The 26,417-nt window shown below is 36.5% G+C and overlaps 1 protein-coding gene across 1 annotated transcript in view; it reads right to left on the minus strand.

The window, feature by feature from the left end:
- The window catches only part of LOC141377471 (uncharacterized), a 516,632-nt gene that overhangs the window by 32,823 nt on the left and 457,392 nt on the right, over positions 1-26,417 (minus strand). The window contains exons 7-9 of the mRNA XM_073921717.1: positions 17,163-17,269; positions 5,298-5,454; positions 3,647-3,726 (exon numbers count right to left, since the gene is read on the minus strand). Of these exons, the coding sequence (XP_073777818.1) occupies positions 3,647-3,726; positions 5,298-5,454; positions 17,163-17,269 (344 nt within the window). The remainder of the gene's footprint in view (positions 1-3,646; positions 3,727-5,297; positions 5,455-17,162; positions 17,270-26,417) is intronic.

The raw sequence follows: 26,417 nt of genomic DNA on the forward strand, positions 1-26,417 counted from the left end.
CGTTATTTATTGTTTTTAGGAAATATCTAAAATCTCTTTTTCAGAAAGGCCTTTGTAAAATTAAAGTTATAAATGGCTTAAAACAGTTTCTCATTTATATTATAATGTATATTCCTAAATATTTTTAGCTTTTGTTTGTTTTATATTGGTTTATTTAATGTTTTTATTATATCCAATATTTGTATATCTTTAATTTCAGTATATTTTAATTTCAGTATCACTGAGGCTATTTTATCTAGATCTATAAAAAATTGTGTTGAGCATATAAAAATGTACACGTAATTTGTAAAGTTTTATGCCTGAATCAAGTGCTCTTTTGCCCGGTCTCTCACACACAAATACAGTACATGCATCTAAACATGCATGTTTCATGCACAAACACACCTTTTAAATGTGACAAAAATTATTGACAACTGAGTTAATGGAAAAGCAGTTGTTCCTTGTGCCTCTGGATGGCTATTGCATAAAGCACAAAAATGTTTGATTTTTTTAATGAAAAGGCTGCCTTGGCTGCTGCAGCACTACGCGTAACTGCATGTGACAAATTGCAGCACTGCATGTGAAGAAATTCGCGTTCTCAGTAGCCACATCTGTACATACTCCCAGAGCCATTTATATCGAAGTTTACATTTGGCCGCACCATGTTGGTGTTTTGTAACATCTCATTTTTACAAGGGGGGTCGTTAGCCCAATGCTCAACCCCCCAACCTGGAGGACCAGGGTATACACACATACACTATGAACAATTTTGCTTACCCAATTCACCTTTAACACATATCTTTGGACTTGTTGGGGAGACCAAAGCAGCCCACGCGAACACGGGGTAAACATGCAAACTCCACACAGAAATGCCAACTGACCCAGCCAGGGCTCGAACCAGCGACCTTCTTTCTTCTTGCTACCCACTGCACCACCGTGCTACCTCACACTTTACATGCCATGTGTAAAATTTTAATAACACTGAGGATTACATGCTGAGTAACAAATCATACATCTTTATTAACCAACTCTTGACCAATCTGCATTAACAGCAGCTCTCATTCACTCATCAGGTGTGTAATAATGTAATAATTGTTGGTTAAGGTTATGTTTAATATTAGAAATATCTTTCAACACTACTCATTGACCACTTGATTTCCAACCTGATAAAATACATCCATGGAGCAACATAATAAAACATTACTACTCACGTGGCAACATTGAACATACACTTTACCACCATTACATGCAGAACCTACGTGAAATATTCGAGAAGCAAGGTACTTTAATTTTTGGAAAAATTTCACCACAGTCATTTTTATATAATTGCATGCTTGTTTGAATCTGTATAGTACATGTTTACTGCATTTATTTGTACAGTGTGTGTATTTATAAATGGAGGGAATCGAGCTCTGTTGGATGAGGCTTGGCAGGTAAAGTGATTTGCCTGATTTGTGCATTATTCAAATAGCTCTTGCCACAATTTGCTCAAGTGTGGTTTCTTTTCAAACTAATCAAAGTGTTTGGTAGGAGATAAAGCGAGAGAGGGAGAGCAAAAGGAGAAGAATAGAGGGAGGGATGAGAGGCTTTATGAGAGAGGAGTCATTATGTGTATCCTGCACTTGATCTCAAGTAGGAAATGGTAATTCATCATGTCTGACCTTTGATCTTCAGGTGGTGTGGATGAGGGATTTAAAAGGATGACAGATTGCATTTGCTCAATCTGTTGTTGATTATAATTGACGTTAAGCAAGATTATAGTCATCATTAAACAGTGATACATGAAACACATAGCTAAATACAGAAGAAACAGAGCAGGTTTCCTTTTTTTCCACTTCAACCCATAAATAGAGTCCACGGAACCTCATTATTTTTGTCAGTATTCCTAATAGAAAATGCTATCCGTGCCTTAGTGTAAATGATGATGGTGCTTGCTGCAGGTAATTTTGACTTGCTGTAGACTTCAGATGCTGATCTACTGGATCTAAACTTTTCACCCTGAAATTTCCTGACATCCCACACAGATTTGACTGGAACATGATGTAAAATGCGTTCGCTGTCAACATGTTTCTTGTACATGCTCAATCGCAAACAGCAAATTATGGGTAGAGTTGTTGTTTGTCAGGGAAGGTCAATTTACTGTAACGCAGTCAGATGCAATGCTGGATGTTCAATGGTGACAGCACAGTAGGCAGTGAGAGTTTATTTATATATATTATTTGTTGTTGTTGTTGTTGTTGTTATTTTTAAATATTGCATTAACATATGTACATTAGAATATGCTTTTATTCAAAGTAAGCCATTTACAAATGGGAATAACACTATAGCTTGCAATGTGTGATGAGAGAATAATGGGAAAGAGTAATTATTGTTGTGAAGAAGAAAAGTGTGAGGGAGATGAAGAGCACCGGTGTGTTAATCTACCTGTCTAGTGTCTTTTATATAACAAAAAAGATTGAAAGAAAAACAACACATGAACTGTTTACTTGCCATTTAATGGAAATTAATGCATTAACACATTAACTATAAAAATATACATACTTTCATGTAATAATCCCTTTGCTTGATGATGTTTACTTTAAACTCAGTAGATTGTCTTGACTGCATTTACACTACATGTCTAAATTCATTTAATTGTCATGCGAATGGCAGATTTACATTAACATGCATTTGAGCAGCTACAGTATGTCTGTTGTAATTAAGTGGCTGTAATGTGTCCGTTAATGTAATGTGCTTGCATATTTTGTAACAAAGTGGTCCCCAACCTTTTTATCAATATAGACTGATCAATGTTCAACAATTTTACCAGGGACTGGGAGAAAGGTGGCGGTTCGTAGATTGCTAGGCGACCATTAAAGCACTGGTACCTCTGTAACCGGTATGCATCGGACTGAATCAGCATATGAATTTCAGTGCCTAATTCCGGTGCCACTGGTGCTGCAACAAGAACGTAAGAAGTATCAAGGGGTGCATCAAAGGCACACATAAGTACCCGTTGTGTCACACCATCTCTAAATGTTTAATTCTAAACAGCTTTGAGGGATACGGACACCGTCAGTGATGTCGGGCGTTTGTTCTTGTTGCTTATAGAAGGCAAAGTGTGTAGTACGGTGCATGCGGTGAGCAACTCCCTTAATCAACATGCATGATCCCATTCATCTAATTTGCTTTAACTAAGCATTCTACAGTATGGCTATGCATTCTAAAAGCATTCTAAAGCAAGGATTCTAACACACCAACATGCAGCAGATGCTTTACAAAGTTGCGTGTAAGGGGGGAAACACGTCAAACTTATGAAATTTGAGGGCTTTGACAACTAGTGACATCATCGCATCGTACGTATACATACTCGAGAGGCTGCTGTGCTCGATTTTTTACGTCTCGAACACCTCCCGCGAGTGCGCGCCATTCGCGCCTGCGCTGTTCTTGCTTAAAAAGGCTGCTGTTGAGCGACCGTCTGACTAAATGACCGAACGATTGACTGGGCGGCCGTCCAATCGGCCGACCCAGCCCCCCTCCTCCTCCTAAACCCAAGCGACGATTTAAAAAAGCCGTCCAGAAAAAGAAAAGTCTTGTTCGATTTTGACCGAGTATTCGGATTTCACAACATTCTTGCCCCGTTACAAACTTGTTCGCTTTATTTTTTGGATTCTGTTTTTTGTCTTACCTGATTTCTGGAAACCTCTCTTCCCAGGACTCGAAGCCGGTCATCACCGCGGCCAGCTCCTCCTTCTCCAGGCCTCCGCTCTGGCGATGTAAAATGACGAGCTTACCGGACAAACTGGTTGTGAGCCGTCAACTGGTATACAACAATATAAAATATAATTATATTGTTCAATGATAATGATTAAATTATATATATATATTTATAGAAAGAAAAGATTGACGCAGCTTTTCCTACTGCAGCAAATTCCGTTTTTACTGTTGATGTTTGGCGCCAGTTAATCAGGAAGTGGCGATTTTGCTCGCTTTGACTCGTTGGATGGAAACGCTGCTGTCTTTTATGCAATAATCCAGTTTTGAGCATAAAGTTCATTCACATTTTTGGATGAAAACATAGCTAATAATCCAAAACACAGCCAAGGAAACTCAAATGCTTTAAGAGAAATAAAATCAAGCTGTATCCCAGCCAATCACCTGACCTGAATCCAACAGAAAATACAAATAAAAGATCAGATTTGATAGACAAGTACCACAGAACCATCAAGATTTTTACACTCAAGATTTTTTAAAGTCTGTGATGGAAAATCACATCTGAGCAATTCATACTTCATTCTCCATAAAAGAAGCGTATTTAAGCCGCCATAACAAATAAAGAGTTAAATGTGTTTCAGTAGTTTAGTACTTTCTCCTAGTGTTATTTCATTGTTATTACACAACACATTTTTCAGATTTTTTAAATGTTTGTATTGTTTGGGTTTTTACCAAAATCTGGTTCAATTCCATGTCAACAGCTGCTTTAAAAATATTATTCCCACAAAAACATAACGTGTTCAATACTTATTTTCACCGCTGTATAACTGGATATACCATTTTAATTCTGTGTTTTTGCCAATTTATTCAAACAGTGGGAGTGGAGAAAGGAAGCATCAGGAAAAGGAGTGGGAGGGGTTGAGATCAGAAAATGTCACAAGCCCGATTTTTAAGCGGGTCGCCTGCACATAAGTGTCACAGTGCAAAACAATGGAACACAAGCGCTACCCTCCAGGCTATGTCTCAGATGTCAAATATGCATTTTGTCTGCCTCCACCTGACTTCTGGGGTGCAAATATCTGTGCTTTGTTGGCTGTTCTATTTATGCGTTGGAGCAAATAGTCAAACGAATTGTTTACTCACAACATTATAAGCGCATTCAGTGAAATACAAGGGAGGTATAAGGGATAATCCATCCAATAATGAAAATTGCCCCATCATTTGTTCTTCTCATGAGGTCTTAAAGCTTTATTACCTGTATTAGGGTGGTTTTAAACCTTTATTCATATTAGAATTTCTTTCTTCTGTTAAACACTAAAAGTAGATATTTTGAAGAATGTTGGTTGCTTTTTAAAAATAATTCTCTGGAAGTCAATGGGAACTATTAACAGGCATTTTTCTAAATATCTTCTTTGTGTTCAACAGAAAAAAGCAAAACAATGTCAAATAGGTTTTAAACAAGTGAAGAGTGAGTAAAAAATAATAAATAGGGACTGGACAAGGACTTCCTACTGAAATATACTTAGAGATTAAATATAAACAATATTATTACTGTTGTTATATTAAAAACACTGCAGAAAACTGGTCCAATCTATTTAACGAAAGATTATTTGGTAGTTTCTTACCTTCAGAAACAGCATATGAGCCATGATCAGTGATCTCCCCCAAGAGCTGAGCTTGTATTGGTCCGTCTGGCCTGTTTTCCATCTCTTGCATCCAGTGATTGGTAGATGAGTAGATGAAGAGTCCTAAGGTGCTGAGATAGAAGGACCAACCTGGAACCTAAAAAGGGTAGATATAAATAAAAACTGGTACACAGACATTGATCATGTCTAACTTCTATGAACTAGATGTTTGCACTGAGTTAATATTGTAATTAATTTCAGACTGAAACAGAACATTGGGTAACACTTTACAATAAGAGTCCATGAATAATGATGTGTTAATATGAATGAATTCTTGATATAATTTCTTGTGAATCATGTTGTAGTTAAAGTTAGTTTATTATTAGCTCATGCATTAACTTATCATTAATTTAAGGTAATGTTGAGTTTACATATTATTACGTCTTTATTCATGTACTATTATTGTAAAGTGTTACTGAATATTGTTATTAATATTGCCATATTAATATCTGCAGATAAATGCTTTTTTATGTTATCTTTATTGGTAAAAAAATGTCAATTAAATTAGCAGCGTACACTAGAAAACTATAGTAGATTTTTTTAATCATTATTTCTCTTTAGCAGCTTGCATTTGGAAAAATAAAATATACCCAAGTGGTCATACATACTGCTAAATGTCTTACTATCGCATACTGGCTGTTTTTTAATACCATCTTTCATTCGTATTGCAGTCAGCATAGCGTCGTAATCTTAAAAATAAACAAAGCAAATCAGCAAGTAGCAGAATCATCATGAGCTTTCTTTGGCACTGCTGCGAAAACTCTCTGGTGACCTTTCAGTGACCTTTCTCTAAAGAAAAAACAATTTGGCCAAATTAACAGGCTGCAAATTCTCAAACTGCAGGGCACCAAGCCATGATTTTTCCTGCAGTCTTCTGTTTGGTAGGCACAGCGAGCAGTGACACTGCTGTGAAACGGCATTATTGCTGTTTATTTGCCTATATACTTGTTTATGGAGAAATAGCTCCGCAGTCTCAGGAGATTTCCAACAGACACATCAAGATACAAAACATTTTGTTAGTCACTGAAATGAAATACTCTAAGGAGGAGAACCTGCCATGTGTATGCACTCGCTTCCACAGAGTGGGCAGTAAGATAATATATCTATCTATCTATCCATCCATCCATCCGTCCGTCCGTCCGTCCGTCCGTCTGCCTGTCTGTCTGTCTGTCTGGGCAATTAAATATTTTATATCCATTTACCCATCCATCAATTTATCCATCCATCCATCCATCCATCCATCCATCCATCCATCCATCCATCCATCCATCCATCCATCCATCCATCCATCCATCATTCCATCATTCATTTGTCATCCATTTATTGTATGTCTATCCATCCATCTGTCTTTTTATCATACTGTAGATGCTAGACAATTATATAATTTCCATCTATTCATCCGTCCATCCATTCACCCCATCCATTCACACATCCATCCACTCATTCATCCATCCAGCCAGGCAGCCAGCCAGCCAGTCAGCCATCCATACATCCATTATTTGTCATTCATCCATCCATGCATCCATACAATGGATGGTGGACAATTAAATTTGATTTTTATCCACCCAACCCACCCACTCATCCACCCAAACATCAACCCATCCGTCCATCCATCCATCCATCCATCCATCCATCCATCCATCCATCCATCCATCCATCCATCCATCCATTTGTGAATCTATTGTATCTGTTTATCTGTCTGTCTTTTTTAACATGGGTGCTGAACACCTAAATTATATTTCCATCCATCCATCCATCCATCCATCCATCCATCCATCCATCCATCCATCAATACATTGTTCACTTGCTAACCATGAGTCCTCAAATGTAGCTCACAATTCTGTCATTCTATCTATTAATTCATTCATTCATTCATTTTCTTGTCAGCTTAGTCAAGAAATGACTAAGAATGAACCGCCAACTTATCCAGCAAGTTTTTTACACAACGGATGCCATTCCAGCCGCAACTCATCTCTGGGAAATCTATCTATTTATCTATTGTCAATTTCTTGTTCTTTCATCCATCCATTTATTTCATGTGAAACTGATACTGTATGATGCATGTAAAATGCACTATACAGAAATAGTCAAATAGTCACTTCTATTTCAATCGGCATCAATTCAAAAGTGAGGTGTGTTGCACATATTTAGTCAACATTTAGCCAACAACCCTATATACAGTACATTTCTGGAGATCGCAACTTGTGTAGCCAGAGGTACTTATGGTTGCATTTTGTCTTTAAAACGAATGCTACGAGGAGGTATGACGCCGTTCCTTTTTGTGCTAGCAGCTGACTGCTAGATGACATTACCACTGTTATCAGTTTGTTCAATGGTTTGCCGCATTTGTCGGTGGACTTGAGATGCAGAGAGGAATTGACCACAACGACAGGGTTTGAGTCTGGATAAGAACAGTTCTAGAAAGCAGGTAAGATAAAAAAAAAAGCCAAAAAAATAAAATATAGAAGTAAATAACAGGGTGAGAATGTGGTAAAATCTGAAAAAGTAGTAAAAATCAGGGGTTTCACATTTTTTGGATTGCTTTTCAAAACATTGTTGGTTGGGTTTAGGAAAGTGGGTGGTCTGGGTCAATCGGGGCTTTTGAAAACACTATTGATTGGGTTTAGTCCGTCGTCCTCTAATTCAGTCAGTAAATCAGTCGACAGCAGGATTTATGCGAGAATAGCAGGTGCGAATGGCACTAGTAATAGAAATTTGACATCTCAAAAAGCGTACACAGTGGATTCGCGAAAACCAAAACTCGAAAACTATTTGGTGCTCTTCAGAAATGTATGTAGGGGTAATGTTTTCAGAATAAGCCTGGGCTGTGTTTAGCTTCCTGGATATTAATGACATTATAAGTTGCTAGACAATTAATCAATCAATCAATCAATCAATCAATCAATCAATCAATCAATCAATCATAATTTCCACCTCAAAAGTTGATTATTTTCAAATTATAATCCTAATTTTGTACTTTCCATTTGGAAAACCAATAAAAACATAAATAAATAGATATTTTGCCAATCTCAATTTAGTTTTGAATGTTACGTAAAGTCCATTAGCTTACAAACATGCTAGCAACAAACTTTACAGAGAGTCACATGTTTTTCTCGTAAAGAAAATAGCTTTGGTGCAGTATCAATAAAAAAACTACCAAAAAAAGAGGTATGGTGTATTTTAACAAAGATTTACTAGGAGAAAGTGAGAATGAAAGTTCTTGTCTGCTAATCGCAGTTCCTCATATCTGCCTATTATCCGAGAAAGAAGGATTGTTCTGATGCTGAGTCACATTTGATGAGCTTAACAAATAACATTTATCAGCTGTTTATTATGATTCATTCAATGACACTCTACAGTCAAATGTGCATCTCTCTCACTCTCTGAGTCACATCCAAATTAATTACACAGATCTTTTAGGGCTTCTTATTGTTTGCTCCACTTCCAGTGAATCTTTCATTCAAAGTTCTGCTTCTGCCACCATCCCTTGTTCAATAATGCAGTGTTCTGGCCCACGATGATGCAACTTTTTCTACATGAGGTGACGGACTGGCAGAAAATGAATATATGCACATGACTCTTTTTTTAAACAGCAGCGGCTATACGCACATTGACATATGCTGCTGAGAACACGTGCCACATCTGAAAGAGGGAAAACAGGAGGGAAGGACGGAACAAAGAGAGAGTGGGCAGATGGCATTTCAGATCGAGTTATGGCTACGTGGCATTGCGGAAAGTCCCTGTTGTTGGTCAGGCTCTGTTTGAAAGGGTAGACGGGTCACTCGGGGAGACAGTAAACGGCTTTTTAAGAAGAATGATGCAGATTTGTGCTGACACACAAACGGAAACAAGAGGGTTTTTTGTATGTTTGGAAATAGGACAGTGCCGCGTGGAAGTCCTAAGAGAGGTTTTAATTATGAAGAAAACGAGAGGCTGTTTTTTTTTCCCCTCTCATTTTCATGTATGGCTGTATTTTGTCAAGCAGGGTGCTTTCTTATTTAAAACCATATTCATATTTAAAGGCCAATTGAACCCCAGCTGCTCATCACCATTACTTCAGATGTTCTTCACTACAGATCTCAGACTCCAGAGTGGTTGAATTATGCGGGAGGAAAACAACAACAAAAACATCTCAGAAACGACCAAACTCCAAAAATTAAAGTTAAAAAAAAAATGTATCTATTAACTACCAGTCGCTGGAATATTTAGTAGATATTTAGCAGATCACCTGTATAAACAAAATGGGTAGATCTTATTGGATCTGTTCATAGGACAAAAGCTTATTGACTCAAATGATCCATTCAGAGTGAGTCTGCATGTAATGACTCATTGGTTCATACTATCTGTTCGGAGTGAGTCTACAGTTAACGACTCACTGATTCCATTGATCTGTTCAGAGTGAGTCTATAGGTAACTACTCACTGATTCAATTTCACTTGTCAGAGTGTTTCGTAAAGTCTCGCTGATTCAAATAATCTGTTCAGAGCTACATAGGCTCATTCTGAAAAAAATTCTGAAGATCGCAAATTATGTAGCCTGAGATACGTATAGCTGCATTTCATCTTTAAAATGAACACTATGGGTTGGTATCATGCCGCTCCTTTTCACCCTATATCAGCTGACCATACTTCCGTATGGATGGTTTTCCTGCTGTTACCAGTTTGTCTGGTTAGCTCACTATGTACGTCGGCAGACTTAAAACACAAAGAGAAGTTGACCATGACAACAGGGTTTGAGTTCGGTGAAGAACGGTTCCAGAAAGCCTGAAATCTGAAAACATGGTAAAAATCAGACGAGCGCTTTTCTTTTTCTGTATTGCTTTTTTAAAACTGTCAGTTGGGTTTAGGGAAGGGGGTGATCAGGTTAATCAGTGCTTGAAAACACTATTGATTGGGTTAAGGGAAGGAGGAGGGTGGGTCAGTCTATTGCTCAGTCAGTCGACAGCAGCCTCTGGTGGATTTGTGTGAGAACAGCAGGTGTGAATGGCACTGAATTTGTGAATGGCAAATTTGAAATCTAAAAAAAATGTGGATTCGCAAAAAAAAGAAAAGAAAAAAAAACTTAGCTCCTGGGCCATATTTGGTGCTCTCTAGAAATATGTATAGTGGTACATTTTCAGAAGGAGTCTGAGTTGGTTCAGTGTGAGTTTCTAGATAAAGACCAGCTGATACAAATGATCTGTTCAAAGTGAGTCTACAGCTAATGACTCACTGATTCAGTTGAACTTGTCAGAGTGAGTCTCTAGATAAGAACTCCCTGAAACAAATAATCTGGTCAGAGTTAGTCTGCACTATAAAAATATAATAGTTTTCCATATATTGGGATTTTGGTCTTAATTCTTTCCATAAAGCAATTCTTAACTGTAAATCAAAGTGATCGCACAAAATGGAAACAGTTAACAACTCACTGAATCTTATTATTAGGTCAGATTAAGCTTATATGTAACAGAGGCCAGTTAGTGAAGTGCTGTGCAGGTAAACCTCATCCTCTGAACCCGAAACGCTGCTCTAGCGAAAGATGCTAGAGTCCATGGCCTTCAGCCTCCATGTTACAGCAATAGGCTCCCATGCGGAGAATCGCTAGTTTGATCCTAGCTTGGAGTGGGTTGGGTGGTGTAGGACTGGTGGGTTACATTGGTGCTGTGACCCAGATGGGAGTGAGGTTCAGGGGGGTGAGTGTAACAAAGGCAAGCTAGCGAGGTGCTGTGTGGTTAAACCATACTTCTGTGAACCTAAAAAGGTGCTCTAGAGACAGACGCTAAAGGCCATGATCTTTAGCCTCATTGTTAAAGAAACCGACTCCCATCCAGAGAATCCTCAGTTCGATCCCAGCTCAAAGCAGGTTGGTTGGTGTAGGACCGGTGGGTTACATTGGTGTCGTGACCCGAGTGGGAGTCAGGTTAAGGAGGTTGAATGTAACAGAAGCCAGCTAGTGAAGTGCTGTGCAGGTAAACCTCACTCTTCTGAACCCGAAAAGGGTGGTCAAGAGACAAACGCTAGCCATGGTCTTTAGCCTCCTTGTTAGAACAACCGAATCCCATGTGGAGAGTTGCTGATTCAGAGCGGGTTGGGTGGTACTGGACCATTGGATTACATATAGTTAGACTATATACTAAAGTAATGACAGTTCACAATTACGTTATCACTAGTTATAGTGTAGACTATCCCTATGATTACTAGTGTATGAGAAGTTTTTATTTATAATACAATATTACATTGTTTTGGTATATACAAGCATTAGTAAACATACTAGTATATGCATCAGTACTTTGAAAATCAAGTGTACTTTCCCTTAAAAAAAAAAAAAAAAAAAAAATATATATATATATATATATATATATATATATATATATATATATATATATATATATATATATATATATGTGTGGATGTTTCATCCACTCTATTCTAATTAACTAAGATTAATTAGAATTAGAATAATTAATTAGAATAATTACAATTAATTAGAATTAGAATTAATTAGAATTAATTAGAATAGAGTAAGATATTCTAATTAACGGCTTTAAGAAAGGCCACTCAACTGAGACTGCCCTGCTCTCGGTCGTGGAGGATCTCAGACTGGCTAAAGCAGACTCTAAATCATCAGTCCTCATTTTGCTGGACTTGTCAGCTGCTTTTGACACTGTCAACCACCAGATCCTGCTATCTACGCTTGAGTCACTGGGCGTTGCGGGCACTGTTATACAATGGTTCAGATCTTACCTCTCTGATAGGTCATTCAGGGTGTCTTGGAGGGGAGAGGTGTCCAACCTACAGCATCTAAACACTGGGGTACCTCAAGGCTCTGTTCTTGGGCCACTTCTCTTCTCCATCTACACGTCATCTCTAGGACCAGTCATCCAGAGACATGGATTCTCCTACCACTGCTATGCTGATGATACCCAGCTATACCTCTCTTTTCATCCTGATGATCCCTCCGTTCCAGCTCGCATCTCAGCCTGCCTGTTGGATATTTCACACTGGATGAAAGATCATCATCTTCAGCTGAACCTCGCAAAAACGGAAATGCTTGTAGTTTCTGCCAACCCGACTCTATACCATAACTTTTCAATCCAGATGGATGGGGCAACCATTACTGCATCCAAAATGGTGAAAAGCCTTGGAGTAACGATTGATGACCAACTAAACTTCTCTGACCACATTTCTAGAACTGCTCGATCGTGCAGATTCGCACTCTATAACATCAGAAAGATCCGACCCTTCTTATCTGAACATGCAGCTCAACTCCTTGTTCAAGCTCTTGTTCTCTCCAAACTGGATTACTGCAACTCTCTACTAGCTGGGCTTCCAGCTAACTCTATCAAGCCTCTACAACTGCTCCAGAATGCAGCAGCACGAGTGGTCTTCAATGAACCTAAACGAGCACATGTCACTCCGCTGCTAGTCCGTTTGCACTGGCTGCCAGTTGCTGCTCGCATCAAATTCAAAGCTCTGATGTTTGCCTATAAAGCGACTTCTGGCCTTGCTCCTTCTTACCTGCTCTCACTTCTGCAGATCTATGTGCCCTCCAGAAACTTGCGTTCTGTGAATGAACGTCGCCTCGTGGTTCCATCCCAAAGAGGGAAGAAATCACTTTCCCGAACTCTTGCATTTAATCTGCCCAGTTGGTGGATTGAACTGCCTAACTGCATCAGAACAGCAGAGTCATTCACTATTTTCAAGAAACGACTAAAAACTAAACTATTTAGTCTCCACCACTTCACTTCCTAATATGCAATTGCCTCTCTGGATATCACACTAACTGTACCCAAAAAAAAAAAAAGTACTAATACTTTCCTCCTTAGACTTTACAGACCTGAAACTTGCCTATAGCACTTATTCATTGTTGCTCTTATAGTTGTGTAAGTTGCTTCATTGTCCTCATTTGTAAGTCGCTTTGGATAAAAGCGTCTGCTAAATGACTAAATGTAAATGTAAATGTAACTATGAAATTCAGTTGCAAAGTTACTTATAGTATAGAGGAGCATCAAAATAAAGTGTTACCAAGATTTTTCTCTTAAAAATCCTTGGCTTTAAACATCAAATAACACTGCAATTGCAGTTTGCTCTCCTAATTACTCATTTATTAATTGCTGCAATGTACAATCAGCATTTGCTTTTCACTGCTGTCTGCAAGCCTATCTGAAGTCACCTGTGACCTATTTTTAGGTTAGTGACCTATCATAGATCCAAGTGAGATTTCTGGGCCTTGTTCTCAGGAGAAAAAACACAGATCTCGATAGGCTCTCAGCTTAGTCTCATTACTATCTAGGACAAACATTTGAGATCTCATTTGTGACTTAGCCTTCCTTTGGGAATCTTTTATGTTGCCAGTGCTTGCATTCATAGAGCCAACATATAGCCAGAAAGCGTAAGAAGTATTTTCATGCCCATAATTTTCAGGCCACAGAAACATGAAGATAAACATATGGTGTATGGTTATTTCATAAGTTGCTAATAAGGATTTATGTAGCACGCTCAGGTGTAGTAACACCAGGCGGTACACTCATACATCACAGAGTGATTAAGTGTGTCATCCTCCATCCCCCGACCTTGATGAGGGGAAACTATCAGGCACATGAAGGGGCCACAGTTTGTGTTTGAATGAAATATTAAACGACGCCTCCACGGACGCAGCCTCGCAAAACAACTGTACATTTTTGTCTTCTCTCTGTTGCCTGTGCTTGTTTGTGTGTGAAAGTATCATTCAGATGTTAGTGGCACAGTTTGAGTCTGTTCTCCCTTGCACATGTTGGAAGGAGTTTGTGTTTCTTGTTTGTATCAGATGCTGAAACTTTCGAGTGTGTGTGTGTGTGTTCCCTTACGGGAGGAGCAGTGGAGGGGAGACAGATGGTCTATCTCAGGACCATCCAAATGTAGATTAAATATTAAAGATTTATTTGAAATCTTCATGATGATATAAAAATAGATAGAGGTTGGAATGAGCAAACACCTGTTTATGGCCTGCTTCGCTTTTTCTTCACTGACGTGAGAAAGTCATATGGGAAATAAACTTGCCATGATAAAACGTCACGATTAGGCTTTGATACAATTAGCTAATGCATTAGGTACCGCGAAAAAACATATACCCATTATTATATGTAATTTCTGCATGTTCAATTCTAATATTTAAAATTGTATAAGTAAAAAAAAAAAATAAATCAACAGCAAATAGATATATTAGTCTATGCTATTATAATATAGATGCAACACTTAGCATTTTCTAATCAAGATGTGATTAGCATGATTTCAAGAAAATGTAACTATTTTTACTATATAACTATATGTATATATTATGTCTTTTTTTAAGTCAACAAAAATATGGTGTGTTTTACAACATAGGCTCATTCTGAAAACGTGGCCCTATATACGTTTCTGGAGATTGCGAATTATGTGGCCAGTGGTATGTATGGCTGCATTTCACTTTTAAAATGAATGATAAGGGGTGGTATGATTCTCTTCCTTTTCATGCTTTCCAGCTGACTGATTACCTCCATATTGATGGCTTTCCCACTGTTACCAGTTTGTCCCATTAGCTCGCCATGCATTTTGGTGGATTTGAGACGCAGAGAGGAGTTGACCACGGCGACAGGATTCGAGTCCAGTGGAGAACGATTCCAGAAAGCAGGTAAGACAAAAACAGAATCCCAAACAGTAAATAACAGGGTGAGATTGTGGTAAAAATTGAAAAGGGTGGGCAGGTCAATCAGAACAATTGGTAGGGTTTAGAGAAGGATCTGTCGGGGTCAGCGACCTCTGGTGGGATTACGTGATGACAGCAGATGTGAATGGCACTCATGAAGTATAAATCAGGCTTAAGAAGGTCATTGGTTTGCGTCCTGGCTGAGCCAATTGACATTTCTGTGTGGAGTTTGCATGTGCTCTGATTTCCCCCACAGTCCAAACACATGCGGTATAGGTGAATTGAATTAACTAAATTGGCCGTAGTGTCAGTGTGTGAATGAGTGTGTATGGATGTTTCTCCGTACTTGGTTGCAGCTAAAAGGGCATCTGTTGTGTAAAACATATGCAGGATAAGTAGGCGGTTCATTTCACTGTGACAATTCCTTATAAAAAAAAGGGACTAAGCCAAAGTAAAATGAATGAATGAATGAATGAATGAATGAATGAAAACAATACTGCCATTTCCTCTGCTTAACTATTTCTATTTTAACTTCTTTATATACGTTTCTGGAGATTGCGAATTATATAGCCAGTGGTATGTATTAGGGTTGGGCATCTAAGCTATAATGCCGATCCGATACGCATCTCGATACAAAGAATACGATCCGATATATTAGCGATACATTTGTGACATATTGCGATGCAACACGATACGATTCACACCCATATCACGATACGATGCGATATTTCAGCACTAACTAATTAAATCAAGTTTATGAGATTATGTAAAAGAGGATGCTGTGCCATTGAATGAGTTTGATTATTTATAAACCAAGCAAAACCAAGACTTTTTTTTACAAACTGGCTTTTCTCTCAGAGCCAGAGTGTCAGTTTACAGTAGAGGGCCATTTTAGAACATATAGCACATATTATTTAAGTATTTTCAAGATAAACAGAATGTATAAGTGCAATATATATTAAAAAAATATGTATATATTTGCACTCTTTCAACATAAATAAAATTAGCATTGCACAACAAGAATTGTGATTTAACTTTTCAACTATGAAAACAAGTTTTACAAAGATATATTTTGCCACTGAATATTCAAAACTTAAGGTTGTGAACTAGCAGTGTTATGCTGCTTTGAAACATCACTGTCACTGTAAACAACAGGCTAATAAAAATATAACAAACCAGCAATCTTCTTGCTGTGAGGTGGTCAAACTACCCACTGTGCCACCGTGACACCCAATTATTTTTATCATTATTATTATTAATATTATTATTATTATAATTAAATAAAAATTAACAGGAGGAGGTGTTTAAAACCTTCGTTCTCCGTGACACTAGGCTGAATATCTTTGCAGATGAACAATGCAATAGCATTCGTTATTGGCGTAGAGCGAGCAGAACTGTTGCGCATGGAAAAAAAAAAAAACTTGCAATGCTTTTCTCACCACTTTTGGAGCTGGTTGAAGCAGTGCGAAAGCCGGGGATGCAGAAACACTGGAAGATGCTTCCACAACAACACCGTGGCGCCGCTTCAAGTGAGATATAGTCATACTGCCCGCGTATTTACAGATGGGCGGCACATTTTGCAAATTGCATCTGTCCTGTCATGTCGTCCATCCTTAAATCCATAATGTTGCTGGCCATACTTTAGATTTAAAACTCAGTGGGGAATAAAATGTTTGTTTTGCTTTTCGCGCTTTCTGAGGGCGCACCACTAGCTTCATCCGCACACCTGATACACTGAGTTGTAGTGTGTGCACATCCGCAAATCCGTTGCTAAGGCTTACTTTATGTAGGTCGATTAAATTATGCGCCAAAAACAGGTTGACAACACTTGTTAATAAATAAAAAATACATTCTATATTAAAAATATAAGCTGTATCTCGGAAAAATCGATGCATCTCGCAAAAACCGATGCATCTCGATTTGCTTCCAAAATTTCATTCATCCTCTGCTGCTCAACCGATGCACTCGCATCGTGAACGCGCATAACCGCGTATCGATACATATCGGTTAATCTTCCCATCCCTAGTATGTATGGCTGCATTTCACTTTTAAAATGAATGATAAGGGGTGGTATGATGCTGTTCCTTTTCATGCCTTCCAGCTGACTGATTACCTCCATATTGATGGCTTTTCCACTGTTACCAGTTTGTTCCATTAGCTTACCATGCATGTTGGTGGACTTGAGACGCAGAGAGGAGTTGACCACGGCGACAGGATTCGAGTCCAGTGAAGAACGAATCCAGAAAGCAGGTAAGACAAAAACAGAATCCCTTAAAAACATAAAATAAACAAGTAAATAACAGGGTGAGAATGTGGTAAAAATTGAAAAGGGTGAGCAGGTCAATCAGAACAATTGGTAGGGTTTAGAGAAGGAGGAGAGTGGGTCTGTCGATCAGTCAGTCAGTCTGTCAGTAAGTCGACAGCGACCTCTGGTGGGATTACGTGATAACAGCAGACGTGAATGGCACTCATGAGAGAAATTTGAGATCTAAAAAGCGTACACAGTGGCCTCTGGTGGATTCCCGAAAACAAAAACTGCAAAAAAAAACGTCGCTCCTAGGATATATTTGGTGCTCTCTAAAAATGTATATAAGGCTACGTTTTCAGAATGAGCCTGGGTTGGCGTTTTACCTTGCACTTTCAGAAATAAGGGTGTGTTCCACATCCAACATCAAAACCTTCATTATATAAAAGTTGTTTTTAATTTTTTTCATTGCCATAATGGTCTTTTAATTTATAATTTGATTTCTTAACATTTTCAATACTGCCATCCCCTCTGCTTAACTATTTCTGTGATTTTGTGAAAATATTGACATGCACTTATAAAGTAAAATAAAGTATGCACTTTACAGCTCACTTTAGGACTGTGTTAAAGAGTCAAAGACACTGAGTGACATCACCAACTACAAGTCTGGCATGCATAACAGCAAGCATAATGCATAATAAGACTGTTGCCATGTAAACAAACCCTTAGTTTCCAATTAGTTTGACCTGTGCCTGATTTAGTTAACTGTGTTTGCTCTTTTTATAAATATGCATGTGTTTTCAATTGTGTTTGTCAGTACTTGTCATAATACATAACATGTAAAGTATTTTGTTGTATTTTCTGTGCGTGATTATAACAACACAAATGTGACACATAAAGAATTTTGACATGACAGTGATTAGCCACAGCCTTGTGCCTACAACTGAATTACAACACTGTTCATATTCATGTATGCAGACTTCAGACATTATCTAAGTAGATTTCATGATATCTAATAAATGTTAACTGACCAAACTTTATTGCAAAATGTTACTGGCATACTGGCATTTCAGTGGAACAGAATAAAGATTACATTTCTTATCATCCAGAAGGCAGCTATTGCTCATAATAGCCATCTCACATTCTGCTGTCAAAACTTGATGATGAAATTGGGCAGAAAAGTGAATTTTCCATCTGAATATAGTGCAATATCTCTCTTAAAACTGGAAATGTCCAATTATTACGTTAACAGGCTGTTTATATTTGATCAAATATTACTAGAGTGTAAATCAAGTTGATTCAATCATATAAAGAATATAGGGTAACACTTTTAGGGTAATATTGAAGATGGTGTTTATGAGACAGCCGTGAAACCTTTGTAATTATGACATGACACACGACACATGTCATGAATATAAATGAGATTTCACACATGCTTATGACAATTGTCATTAAACTTTCCTGTTTGACAAAGACTTCAACACATGAACTGGGTTTTATTTCAAATTTTTACTGGCTTTTAAGTTTGTAAAAGTTTTTTTTTTATTATTATTTACTTTTTTAAAGTAAATTAAATTAGTATTATTTACTAATTTAATTTCATTACTTTTTTTTCTTTTTTTTTTACTAGTTTTTCCCTTTGACTTATTCTTGTTGTTTGTGGTTTTTAGCAATTGTTAAGCACATTCATCAACCCGGTTTGTTTGTATTTGTGCTCCTGAGACCCTGCCCATTGACTTGTGTCCTCTGTAGTGAACCTTGTGTTTCATGAATTTTCTATGGATTTTTTTAGCTACATTGTCAAGTCCTATTGTACTGTGCAAAGGACATCCTGTTAAATTGTTTGTGGTTCAAAATATCATCCTTTTTTAAATGTCCACTACAGTGGACACCAGGACCATCCTAATGTACTTATTGACTGCATGTTGTAAAGGGCAGAACTGAAGCAGAAAGGATTATTCATAAGATTGTTGAGGAAGACTCTGACTTAAAAGTCTGAAAATGAGACAATTAGAGAATTAGAGACAATTAGAGAATGACAATAAGTTTTAAACCATTTTTATGTTGATTTTGTTTTGGATTTACATCACTTCTTTATTTATTTATTTATTTATTTATTATTTTTTAGTTCGGCTCTCGTTCAGACAAACTTGTTCCAGGAATTTCAATACAAAAGGAAAAAATGCCTTTTGTTTTGTTATTGTTACATTAATGTTTGATTAATATCTCTTTACAGTCATATCCTGTAGAGTTTTGTTGTCTGAGTTTGGCAGTCATTTCGAACTAAAATGGTCCTGCATGTTTTTATAGCATTTTACAGCATGTCCACAACAGTGGACATGCTGTAAAATTAAAAATAAAAACAAAATGTTAAAACTCTAAATTGTAGAGTTTTTTTTAAACGCAAAGAATGTAGGAAATCACACAAAAAACAACAGCAAAAAAAAAAAATAAATAAAAAGTTTTCTTCAGGTGGATATAAATAAACTGTCATTTTCATCAGGTATCCTCTGCTCAGTTATGTCAATTTTAATAAAAAGGTAATGTTGTTTGAGAGAGATTTCTTTGTTTTGACAACTTGACATAATAATACATCATAACATGTCTTTGTCGTGACAAATTGACATTACCAAAACATAATAACTAGTAATAAATCTGTCATGATTGTTAAAAGACTACTATAAATGGATCATGATTTTCACAACAGCATCATTAATAACTTTCTTGACAACAACAGTGGCACACATTTAATGTCATTTAATCTTAATGACACTGTTATAAAACTATTTGACAGAATATAGACACTTACACAACATTTTTAATAATACTTTAAATTGGTTGCATTGAAAAAAGTGATCAGAATTAGATTGGCACTTAAGAATAAAAATCCTTTATAACTAGTTAATAATCCATTAATAAACTTAGTTAATGAGTTAGAAATGACTTGTTTAATAAAAGTTAATAGTTTGTTAATTATGTAAAACTGTGCCTTCTATATGGCCAATAGATAACTTACAAGCGGTTAGTTAACAAGTTCCTAACTTAGTTCTTAACAAGACTTGTTAATGTATTTTATGATGTATAACTATACCTTAAAAAAAAATATTAATAAATCATGATCAAGCTGTTAGTTGTTGTTAAGTATGAGTTAATAGTTTATATATGTAATTGGGACGTTATTCTAGTTGCAACTATTCTTTATTTATTAACTGTTAGTAAACGAGAAATAGTTGCAACTTTAGAATAACGTCCCAATAACATACATAAGCTAATAACTAACACTTAACTAATAAATTTACTAATAACTAACAGTTTATTAATGACCTATTAACTGGCTATAAAAGGATAGTTATTCTAAAATGTTACCAAAATGGCATAACTGAGTGATTGACACATTGGCATGCGCACCATTTTGTCATGGCACGTGACCTACCTGCATCAGTTGCGTTGCTTTACTCCCATTCATGAATTCTGTTGTGGGGCATCATGGGATAGAGCAGCGTGCATGGGATGCGCACTTCAGAATCTCACCGGAAGTAGTAAGTCATGCGGATACTTCTTACATACTGATTTTCAAATTCTATGAATTCAGACATACAGTACAAGCTCACATACTGATTTTAGCATACTATATAGTATAGAAGTATGCGGTTTCAGAAGCAACCTTAATGACAGTTGCCTTAAGCATGTATACAATTCCCTTCATGCAACAGTGCCATGACATGATTATAAAGGTGGCATGATTGTCTTATGAACACCTCAATGTAAAGTGTTATTGAATATGGTATGCTTATTGCAATATGATTTGTGTGATATCCTATACAGACACTAAAATGTGCATGTGAAAAATATTCATGACACAATAAGTGTATGGTCTCATGACATCAAGCTTATGACAGATATATGACTATGGTTATGTTGTCTTGACAAAGACATATTGTGGTTTGTTTATGTCATGTTGTCATAACAAAGACATCTCAAACAAGGGCCCTTTTGCATTTTAAATAACATGACTAAGTGAGTGACACTTAATGGCAGTTGCCTTAAGCATGCATAATATTTCCTTCATGCAACCGGGGCATTGCATGATTATAAATTTGTCATGACAGTCTTATGAACACCTCATTGAAGTAAAGTGTACTGAATATAGTAGACTTAATTTACTGTAATTTGTCAAATATCCAATATAAATCCTAATTTGTGCATATTTATGTTAGACTTAATGTATTAGAACATTAAGTTGAACATTAACATTGACAGTGCATTGGCACGTTTACTGAAAATGTTTTTTTTTTCTATTGAAGAAAAGTGATCAAATTCATTCATTCATTCATTCATTCATTCATTCATTCATTCATTCATTCATTCATTTCCTTCTTGGCTTAGTCCCTTTATTAATCTGGGGTCGCCACAGCGGAATGAACCGCCAACTTATCCAGCAAGTTTTTACGCAGCGGATGCCCTTCCAGCTGCAACCCATCTCTGGGAAACATCCACACACACACTCATACACTACGGACAATTTAGCCTACCCAAATCACCTGTACCACATGTCTTTGGACTGTGGGGGAAACCGGAGCACCCAGAGGAAACCCACGTGAAGACAGGGAGAACATGCAAACTGTACACAGAAATGCCAACTGAGCCAAGGTTCGACCCAGCGACCTTCTTGCTGTGAGGCGACAGCACTACCCACTGCCTCGCCTCAAATTTATTTATTGCATAATATTTCTATTTTCTCATGACATCAAGTTTATGACAGATTTATGACAATAAGCTATGTTGTCTTGACAAAACACTGACATGTTGTGGTTTGTTTGTCAAGTTGTCATAAAGAAATCTCTAAAAATGTCACATTTGTATTGAAATTGACATAACTAAACAGATGACACTTAATGACAGTTGCCTTAAGCAGGGATACAATTTCTTTCTGGCAAACATAAAGGTAACATAAAGGTATCTAATAAATCATAACAGTATTGTAAACACCTCACTTTTATTGTAAACAAAACTTTTTTTTTTTTTGCTCGTTTAAACTACTTATATAAAATAAAGTGAAACAACACATCAATTCTTGAGATTTCATTGGGGCAGCTTAATTTTTTTATGTTCAGTCCACATAAATTTGTTAAAAGTGTTATGTTACCTTAATTTGTGTTAGGACAACATGAATGAACTGTGTGGAACCCTGCATTCTTTACAGTGCTCCTTCAAGTAAAGTGTTACCAAATAGTATGCTTAATGTGATTATTCATTCATTCATTTTCTTTTTGGCTTAGTCCTTTTATTAATATAGGGTCGCCACAGTGGAATGAACCACCATCTTATCCAGCATTACGCTGCGGATGCCCTTCCAGCTGCAACCCATCTCTGGGAAACATTCATACATACTCATTCACACTCATATATGGACAATTAAGCCTACTTAATTCACTTACTGCATGTCTTTGGACTGTTTGGGAAACCGAAGCACCCGGAGGAAACCCACATGAACACAGTGAGAAAATACAAACTCCACACGAATATGCCAACTGACCCAGCCAAGGCTCGAACCAGTGACCTTCTTGCTGTCAGGCGATAGCACTACCTACTGCGCCACTGCGTTTTACTTAATGTGATTATTTAACTAATTTAAAATGAGCTGCAAAAACACAATTCTTGAGGCTTTTTTGGGACAACTTAATTATTTGATGCTCAATACACTTGAATTTGTATAAACTAATAATTTAACTTAATTCTTTCATGTTGTCCCAACACAAATCATTTTTGTGGGACCAAACATTTTTTGCAGTGTATGTTAGACTGGTGTTGGTATGGTATGGTCAATCAAAGTGTCAGTATCATCAAAATGAAAAGTCCTGACACCATTGTTTATGAACAAGATAGTCAAATGGCTTAGTCATGTTTTCATCATGACAGTTTACTCTGTACATTTTTTCAATGCAAAAAAAAGTCAGATTTTGGTGACACTTGCTGAAAATGCTCAAGACAGCACTGTATACTATTTGCACAGCCATTTGAACACTACAGTAAAGTTAGACATCACTGCATTTAGTGAGGTATCTGAGTACAAGACACTGAATATGTATGTTTCACTTTTTACTGCATTTGCTCTATACAATTCTAATTTATTCCCAGCATTGTGCAAAAGAATAAATACACCCTTATTTAAAACAAACATAAACGTCCTTTGAGTAGAGCTGGGCACAACTGAAGACAACATTGCAGTACATATTGAAACTGAACCTACAACACACACAGGTCTGTAAATCATTCATCAAATTGTTCAATTTTTAAGACATTTTCAGTAAAATAAAGATTTATAATTTTTTTTATAAAATTGCTAGACAGATTTTGACAACTAGTTCAACATTTTTGTATGTAATGACTCAAGTAATGAAACAAGGACTATTAGTTTTATATGGGATGACTATTCAGCATTCACAAGTTTAGTTAATTTTGACTGACATGACATACGCAAATGATAATGTTCTAAATAGCACAGAGTTGTATAAAAGCAATTGATGCATGTCCAAAAGCATTTGCAATGTGTTGGAAGGAATGAGAAACTGCTACTAGGATGTGCACAAATGACTAATTGTTTTGAGAAATGCATTACCTGTTGGGCAAATGTAAATAGTGTTGTGAGAAATGCACCAAAGTGACTGAGAAAAACTGTAAGTTGTCTCCCAAAAAACTCAAAGATTGTGTTGTTTCAGCTCATTTTAAACAAGCAGTTTAAACAGAAAGTATTTAATTTATTTCTAACATATTTAAGTTATCTGACAAAACACATATAAGCCCACTTTAAATGTATCAAAAACAATCTCCAAATCGAAACATTAAACAATTTCCAAAGCGCAAAGGTGTCACTGCAAAGTGCAAATATGTAAAGCATGTGCCAGATTGCTAGTTTTCAGCGCTGCTGTTTACAGGGAAATTGCTGGCTGCACATGGAATGCAGACATAAGCTAGCTCCTAGCAGGGGAGCGAAGCAAGCAGTTAGCACATATATCTCACTCACACATAAATATACACATATAAGCGCACACATTTTCATACACACACACACACACACACACACACACACACACACACACACACACACACACACACAATTTCCGATTCACTTAAATGAGATATAACGCACATGATTTATGCATCGGAAAACAATCTGTTGTGTTGATCGTCTTAAGATCCCGTCCACAGTCCCCTGGGACGGATTTCGACATGCGAGGCTGTGATTGACAACGAAACGCATCCATCATCACGAACATGCAAACTTCTCTGAGCTCTACTTACAACAGCGGCGTGTGAGTGTGTTTTCCACAAGGGACCACATCGCTCTGTCACCTTGGGGATGTGGTTTTTCCCAAAGGAGACTAGTTCTCAGATTCTTTGGGATGAAAAACCACACGTCTTATTAGAAACTAGGACAACATCCCATACCCCCACCCGCATCACTGCAACCTTGCTCGGGTTCAACTTTTGTTGCATAGACTGGCGATGTTCATACGAGACGGTAAAACACTGTCAGCTGCAGGTAGGCAACAACTCACCACCCACCCACACACACACACGCACACACGCTTGCTTGCACACACAGCACAACATCCGAATGTCCTCGAGTGAGCAGAAAGGTAATATGTGGTGACAATAGCACCCAGCAGGCCAGCTCGCAGACTTGTCTGTGTGTGAAATCTGAACTAAAAGCGATTAGGAAAAGAGGTACAGGTGCAAGTCTCCCATATGGGAGAAAAATATATGATCAAAATTATTTTCACATATACTGTATATACGAAAAAAGAAAAACTACCAATATATATAGTTTTGATACAAATATTTTGGCCTACATATATATATATATATATATATATATATATATATATATATATATATATATATATATATATATATATATATATATATATATATACACAAGTCAGAATTATTAGCCCCCTGAATTATTAAACTGCTTTTTTTCCCCCCAATTTCTGTTTAATGGAGAGAAGATTTCATCAACACATTTCTAAACATGATAGTTTTAATAACTCATTTCTAATAACTGATTTATTTTATCTTTGCCATGATGACATTAAACTGTCATCAAAAATTTTTACTAGATATTTTTCAAGACACTTCTATACAGCTTAAAGTACATTGAAACGTTTGAAACGCTTAACTAGGTTAATTAGGTTAACTAGGCAGGTTAGAGTAGTTAGGCATGTTATTGGTAAAGGATGACTTGTTCTGTAGACTACAGAGAAAAAAAATAGCTTAAAGGGGTAATCATTTTGCCCATAAAATGGTGTTTAAAAAATTAAAAACTGCTTTTATTTTAGCTGGATTAAAACAAAATAAAAATATTATTAGACATACTGTGAAAATTTCCTTGCTTTGTTAAACATCATTTGGTTGGGAAACATTTAAAAAAGGTGAATATATATATATATATATATATATATATATATATATATATATATATATATATATATATATATATATATATATATAGTTAAAGTCAGAATTATTATATATTTTTTCTACTTTTTAAAATATTTTTCAAATGATGTTTAACACAGCAAGGAAATTTTCACAGTATGTCTAATAATATTTTTATTTTGTTTTAATCCAGCTAAAATAAAAGCAGTTTTTAATTTTTTAAACACCATTTTAAGGGCAAAATTATTACCCCTTTAAGCTATTTTTTTTCTCTGTAGTCTACAGAACAAATCATCCTTTACCAATAACATGCCTAACTACTCTAACCTGGCTAGTTAACCTAATTAACCTTAATTAACCTTAACCTTAACCTAATTATTTTTTCTTTAAAAAGTCTTATGTGTTTTATTTCGGCTAGAGTAAAAGCAGTTTAAAATTTTTTAAACACCATTTTAAGATCAAAACTATTAACTCCTTTAAGCTACTTTTTTCCGACTTTCTACAGAACAAATCATCATTATACAATAACTTGCCTAATTACCCTAACCTACCTAGTAAACTTTACGAAGCCACTTAAGCCTTTAAATATCACTTTGAGCTGTATAGAAGTGTCTTGAAAATATCTAACTATTATGTTTAGAAATGTGTTAAAAAAATTGTCTGATGAAAAAAAAATCAGGGGGGGCTAATAATTCTGACTTCAACTTCTCATCTATATATATATATATATA

The sequence above is a fragment of the Danio rerio genome, chromosome 14, assembly GCF_049306965.1.
Source record: "Danio rerio strain Tuebingen ecotype United States chromosome 14, GRCz12tu, whole genome shotgun sequence".
NCBI lineage: Eukaryota > Metazoa > Chordata > Actinopteri > Cypriniformes > Danionidae > Danio > Danio rerio.